The 7,417-nt window shown below is 35.4% G+C and overlaps 1 protein-coding gene across 1 annotated transcript; it reads left to right on the top strand.

The window, feature by feature from the left end:
* The first annotated feature begins 4,148 nt into the window (after positions 1-4,148).
* On the top strand, positions 4,149-6,169 carry LOC104879405 (uncharacterized). Its single transcript, XM_019219876.1, has 2 exons — positions 4,149-4,454; positions 4,532-6,169. Exons 1-2 carry the CDS (start codon positions 4,149-4,151, stop codon positions 6,167-6,169), a joined length of 1,944 nt encoding a protein of 647 aa, XP_019075421.1.
* Positions 6,170-7,417: the final 1,248 nt, after the last annotated feature.

The following is a 7,417-nucleotide window of genomic DNA, read 5'->3' as shown; positions in this document are numbered from 1 at the left end:
GCATCTCAATATATATCAAGAAAGGGTTAAAACTTTGAAGTCTCTTTAAAGATTAGAAAAAATATGAAGTTTTGAAAGGCTTTTCTAGAAGCAACTATGTAAATCCTTATAAGCAAGCTAGAAACATCACTAAAACAAAAGTTTCTAGATTTCCATGGGCCAAGAATGTATAAACTCTACTAAAAATATATATTCAAATAGATTTTTATTTTATTTTTTAAAAACATACAAATCAATTCACATACTAATATCCCTACATCTGGAAGAGTGTTAAAGCAAATCACATGCTTAACCAAGAAAAATATAAGCATAGGATTCCAACAATCCTATTAACACCATGTATGTGTATGTGGTCATAATTTGTCAAAACGATGTTATTTTGTGCATTCTTGGACCTTCCAAAACTTCTAGCAAGACCAACAATTGGATACATTCTCATTTGTAAGAAACCTTATAAATAAGAGAGTAGATGAAGGAAATGATGTCCCTTCCACTTGTAATTATATTTTTTGCTATAACGATAAGAAAAAAGCATATAGAAATGATTGTTGATAATATAATTCTAGAAATATAACAAGAAAAAGAATTTCATCATTTAAAAGGAGTCATGCATTTAAGTTTAGCTTCATTAGATTTCAAAAAACTTGAAGGAAAATAAAAGGGATAAAAAATGAAAGAAAAAATTACTTCTTTATTTTATTTGACTTAATTTTTTTTAGCTTTATATGAATGCATATATTAATGCACAGATGTATCACATCTTGGGATGACACACCTTGTCAATCTTGATAAGAACCTAAAGCTCAATAGAGAAAAGTTGAAGTTTATAAATTCAAATTAATAATCCATCTGACCTCATTTAAACTTAAAATTTACAAAGCAACCATCTATAACAACAATGATAATGAAATATACTATGTAATAATAGATTTCAGAATTAATGTTAAACTTGGATCAAAGCATTCAACAGAAGTTGAGATAGATTGTCCTAATAAAATCTGATTCTATTTAATTAGATACTTGTTCCTTTTATTGAGTCAATCTAAAGATTGAACCCATGGCAACCCATCATATTGAAATAAATAGTAAATCATGAAAAACTCCAAAATCAATCACCAAAGGCTAAATTATATAATCTATAGAGCTCGTGATGCTTATGATGGGAGTATTAGAGTTGTGAATCTAACTAGGATTTCATCTAAATGGCCATAGAATATAGGTAGAACTTGTAAAAAGTAATAGCTTTTTTTTTTTTCTTTTTAAATTTAATTCTCTTTGTTTATTTTTATTTATTTTCTGTGGGGCCTTTGAATCAAAGAGCACAAGGCATGACCCCATTTATTTGATGGTCACCACTATTATATTCTCTACTGGGAGATCTGCCTCTCAAATCTATTATTTTTATTTTTGTGCTTGATCATATTAACCCTATATGATGTCATAACCAAATCAAGATTGAATATTCTATTGTCCAAACAAAGTTGATCTCACTGGTGGAAAAGTAGTTAGAAACCTTTATCTTTTATTGAATAAAATGATAAATACTGAAGAAAAAAAAAGCTCATTAGACCTAAATTAATATTTTTTTTTATCTCACTGTTATTAAAAACTAATAAAAAAATGGCATTTAAAAAACAATACATTCAAATCGCAAAATAAAATAAAGAAATGTAATCATTTGATTCATTATTAGTTTATTGGAAAGATTATACATTTTTTTCCTTACACTTGAAAGAATTGAGGAGAATCAATCTTAATGATTAAATTAAATATTGAAATATTGAAATTAATGATTAAACATTGGATATATTATTAAATTTTCTACAATATAAGACTACTACATATTCTTTATTATCAAAATAAAGTAGAGTATTTAAAAAAAAATAAAATTGTTATAGAAAATAACAATTTATTAATATCAGAAGTCAATCTTTATTTGCAAGTTAACCACTAACAATTCAATTCAATAGCATTACAAGACCAAAAAAAATTTCGTGATGAGAAAACCAAATATTCTGATATTGATTTTTAGAGAAGAAATACTCACAAAATCACCATTTTCTCATCAAAGCACTCCACTCTAAACAACGAATAGAGATGAAGATCCTACTATCACAATTCGCTAAAGATCTGAATAGATTGCTCACCTCTCTCTCTTTCTCAAATTAGAAAAAAAAAAAAAAGCTAAACAAACCTGTTGATACCCAAACAAGCATTACACTAAGTTAAAATCCGAAGAAATTCAAAGCCCCAAATTCTACTTTGAAGCATATTTTGTAGAGATAGTTGTTTCATTCACTTTATGCCCATAACAATGTAAAACCACTTTGATCCTGAGAATAATACAAAACCCTAAGATTCTAATACGACAAACACACTAGCACTAATACTCCAACCAAGGCCTCCCTCTTTTCTCCATGTCCTGAGCTTCTCTAGACCACTCTGAACACAAACCAACTTCAACCCATATCAAAATGAACTAAAATGAACCAAAAAAATAACCTTTCCAATACAAATATAGAGATTCCAAAGATGTATCAGTGAAAACTCCAATAGACTAAATTGAGTTCAAGCTTTCAAGATGCATAAACCTAATTGTATTTCTTTTCTTTAATGTTCTTTACCGGCCATGAACAATTACCAAATACGTGACTCAAAATGCAAGTGATTTCAGGTGTCTCCATAGAGGTCCTCCTATCCATCGTTAGTTGGTCTAATGGTTACTAGTAAAATAACATGGGATTTAATCCCATATCAATGATACATAGTCAACTGATAGTTGGTAGTCTACAATGAGTTTGTTGGTGCAAGGTAGAAGGTCATGGATGATTTTAGGTTTAGCTTTCTAGGTTTGTTGGGATGAGGCAAGATGTTTGAGAAATGGGAAAATATAGGTACATATACATGGTAAGAGACAATAACACTTATTACAAGCGCTAAGATTGTTCATAATTATAAAGTGCAATGACACTCACATAAAACACATCTTTTATAAAACTCATTATTCATTTATATAAAGCACCAATACTTATAAAATTTTTCAAGCGCCAACTTAAATATTCACCAAGCACCATTATTGATCAAGCATAATTGTTCATTTAATTTCTTGACGCTTTTTAGAAGCATGAAAGATTTAAGCGTCATTATTTAAAATTTTTGTAGTACTATATATGTAATATGCTTTCAATGAAGGCTTCAACTATGGATGAATCTATTTTCTTGATGAAGTAAAAGTTAGTTTTTTTAAAATTGGAATAAACGTGGAACAAGGTTATAGAGAAGGAAGAAGAATATGGAAGAGGGAGAAGACCAACAGATTGGAAGGCTTTTTAAGAATGATAGATTTGGAAGGATGGGTTATAAAAACGAGAAATTGGGATTAAGTAAGATGGGTAAATAAATTAAAAAAGGTGGATTGGTGTATACTTTTCCATCATTGCCCTTTAATGGACTCAGGATGTCTAGAGTTGTAAAACAAACTACAGCTATGTTAAAAAAAATAGCTAACACCACCCCCAAAGCGAATCTAAGGAGTTCGTACCATGTTCATCTCTATTCACCACTTATCTCAAATACATAATTCATGATATTGTTGGGACAAAATCTCCCATTGGTCTTCTCATTGCATCTGCAACATTATTTTATCTTTTTGGTGATTATTTTTTCTTTAGTCTAGCTTTTTATGAAGTCAATTATATATAGTTAATCAGAGATCGGGTTAATGTCTGATATGAATTCCAACGTCACAGAACCCCGCATAGCAAGAATGCTAAAATATTCTTTCATTAGTTGTTCTTTTTAAATTATATCAGGATCATTACTGCAATTCAGTGAGCCCAGATATAACAAAAGTTCAAAGGTCACATATAATAAAGTTTTACTCGAGAAGAGTGAGGCTGAGTAGGATTCTTTTATTGCTAAAGGTCGTAGCCGTTTCATCTTCCTCGCTCTCTCTCTGTTATGTGTTATTCCAACTTCATTTCCTTTATCATGTTAACGGATCCGATGGCAATTAATCCTCTCTGCCATTGAAATTGTTGATGAGCAAAAATATCCATTTCCGAGACATTGAAATCTTAATTTGTCAACGAAAACATCCATCTGCCAAGCGCAAAATAGATCCATAGTTGGCTGTCCTTTCTGTTAGGATGGGAAAAAAGAGGTTTCAGATTGGAGCCACAAAGCCCACTTCAGAGCCCCTGTCTAAGAAACCCCTACTGCAGTTCCAAAGATCTGACCAGGCCATCATGCCTGAACCTCCTGATGCTATGCCAGGTGATAAGAGGATTCCATGGCAACCTCACTTGGAAGCTGGCCAATCTTCAGGCCCTCAATGGCATCAGGAGGAGCAGGAACACAGACTACCATCTTCTGAAATATATTTCACTGTACGGGCCATCCTAACGGGCTCTCTATCTTTTGCCTCCCTACCCACAAGAGAAGTGGAGAAAGTTGTAAGCATCAATTTTTGCTCTACTGTCGTACTGCATATGTTCTAACTCTCAGTCATTAACTTATATTTTGGTTCCAGCTTAAGGGATGCATTACGGAGATTAGACGCCGTCTTTACCAAATAGAGATTGAAGTTACGAAGCTCAAGCAAGAAGTGAATGATGAGAGACAAGCACGGGCTCGTGCTGAGGCTTTAGTGAGGGAGGTTGCAGCAAATGGACAGCAGAACATGGCTGACACACTACAGCAGGCAAGCCTGGCTGCCCAGAAACTAATTTCTACTGAGGCGGAATTGGAAGCAACCCGTAGATCACTGGAAGGAGAGAGGGAAAGATGCAAGAGAATTCAATCTGAGGCATCTGAGAGACAGAAGGAAGCTGTTCTTGCCCAGAAAACAAGTTTACAAGAACTGGATAAAGAGAGACAAGCACGGGCACATGCTGAGGTGTACGCACGGGAGGTTGCAGCCAAAGCCCAGGACGAAGTAGCTGAGGCAATCAAGCAAGCCAGCATCTCTGTCCAGAAATTAAGCCCTGCCGAGACTAAACTAGAAGCAACCCACCGAGCCCTGGCTGAAGAGAGAGAACGCTGTGAGCAAATTAAATCTGAGGCCTCTGAGAAACAGAGGGAAGCTCTTCTTGCTCAGCAAACAAGTTACCAAGAACTAGTACGAGCGGAGGCTTCCGCAAGGGAGGCTGCAGCCAAAGCACAGGAGGAAATAGCTCAGGCTACGGAGAATGCAAGGCGGACTACACAGAAGTTGAGTGCCACCGAGGTTGAATTAGAAGCAAGCCGCCAAGCCCTGGATGAAGAAAGGGAACAATGTAAACGAATTCAATGTCAGGCCTCTGAGAAACTGGAGGAAGCCCTTCGTGCCCAGAAAACCAGTATTCAAGAACTGGATGCTGAGAAACAAGCACGTGCATGTGCTGAGGCTTCTGCGAGGGAGACTGCAGCCAAAGCTCGGGATGAAGTGGCCGAGGCAGTCAAGAAATCAATCCTCGATACCCAGAAATTGATTGCTGCTGAGGCTGAACTAGAAGCAACCCGCAAAGCCCTTGTTGAAGAGAGGGAACACTGCCAACGGATTCAATCTGAGGCCTCTGAGAAACAAAAGGAATTACTTCTTGCCCAGAAAATGAGTTTCCAAGAACTTGGAGATGAGAGGCAAGCATGGGCACTTGCTGAGGCTTCTGCTAGGGAGGCTGCAGCCAAAGCTCAGGAGGAAAGAGCTGAAGCAGTCAAGCAGGCAAGCCTGGCTACCATGTTATTAAGTGCTGCTGACGCTGAACTGGAAGCAACATGCCAAGCTCTGGATGAAGAGAGGGAAAACAGCAAGAGAATTAAAACCGAGGCATCTGAGAAACAGGAGTCCCTTTTTTCACAGAATTTCTTTTTCAAAAAACTGAATGAAGAGAGAAAAGCACGGATATGTACTGAGAAATGGGCAAGGGAGGCTGCAGCCAAAGCCCGAGATGAAATAGCTAAGGCAGTCAGGCAATCAAGCTTGGCCACCCAGAAATTGAGTGCTGCTGAGGCTGAACTTGAATCAACCCGCCAAGCCTTGGCAGAAGAGAGTCAGCGCTACCAGCGAATTCAATCTGAGTTCTCCAAGAAACAGAAGGAAGCTCTTCTTGCCCAGCGAACCAGTTTCCTAAAGCAAATTAAGGCTCAAGTTGAAACCGCTGAGGAGGCTCTGCACTGGGACACCAAGTAGGAGCTTTTAGTACTAGTTTTCTAAAGCAACTTAAGGTTCGAGTTGAAATTGTTGAGAAAGCTTTGCCCTCGGACACCAGGTCGGAGCTTCCAGTGCTTCATATATATATATATATAAATATTTGTATATGTATTGGATGTATCTCCCTTCCAGCCTCTTTTGTGAATGTGTTTGGCCTTTCGTTTATTTACTTTTCTTTGAATATAGGGTGCTTTTCCAAATATCTTACAGGCATTAGACTAGTTTGGTTCTAGGTTCAATCAATAGACCGATTAGAGTTTATGATATTGGTGCTAAGGCCAGTCGGTAGACTGAGCTTCGTTTCTCTTATGTTAATTAGACATTTGCTTCGCATTGTGCCATTTCTACTTAACTTTGGAAGTATGATTCTATAAAGAAGTTCTGGCAGATGTTGCATGTTAATTTTAGAAGTATTTATGATGGTGTAATTAGCCTACAGCAGGCTTATTATGCTTGCTTCCTTTGTGATTGTGTTTTTGGCCTTTCTTTTATTTACGTTGCTTTGAATATAGGTGCTTGTCCAAATATTTTATAGGCATATTCGTTTATTATGCTCGTGTGGCCTTACCGACCACTACATATTTATTTCTCCAATTCATTAAGCCCACTAGAGGCTACACATGAGAGAAAGTGTTGGAGCGCATGGTATACATTATGAGCCTATATTTTTTAGATACAATTGGAGTCTCAATAAACCAGTGAGCTAAAAAAGTTTGTGTCACTCCACAAACCACTCATAACATATGCATCCATTGTGTTTAAATTAAAATGCTATAGCTTAGATTTTTCAAATCTGTTACAACTTCTTTGCTACTCCAAAGGATAAACACTTTTCTTGTTTTTCTTATTAAAATTAAATTGATGTGTTGTTTGAGTTGGAAGCAGATTTTTTAATTATACTTGTTTCTTTGGTTATATATAAAAGGTAGGAAGAAATGTGTTTTCATACGCTCGTACAAAAATAATTACAAAATAGGAACCCTCTAAAAATAATTTAAATTTCATACTCATTGATTAAAAGTAATACCTAGAATGGTCGCATGTAGTATTACCATTAAAAGGTAGTACTGTTGACCAAAAAGTGCATGAAATGCTAATTATTTTTAGATGACTGTTTGAAAATTTTATTTTATAAACTTTAGTTTCTATTTTATGATTTTTTTCATGAGTATATGGAAACACATTTTTTTTCGAGAAGGTACCATGTCATTGAATTTAGAATAGAAA

Source organism: Vitis vinifera, chromosome 5 (assembly GCF_030704535.1).
Source record: "Vitis vinifera cultivar Pinot Noir 40024 chromosome 5, ASM3070453v1".
Classification (NCBI taxonomy): domain Eukaryota; kingdom Viridiplantae; phylum Streptophyta; class Magnoliopsida; order Vitales; family Vitaceae; genus Vitis; species Vitis vinifera.
This window is presented reverse-complemented; position numbering and strand designations above follow the sequence as displayed.

Coding starts and splice junctions, on each gene's coding strand:
- LOC104879405 (XM_019219876.1), top strand. CDS start 4,149: ATGGGAAAAAAGAGGTTTCAGATTGGAGCCACAAAGCCCACTTCAGAG. Junction 4,455..4,531: donor CAAGAGAAGTGGAGAAAGTT/GTAAGCATCAAT, acceptor TTTTGGTTCCAG/CTTAAGGGATGCATTACGGA.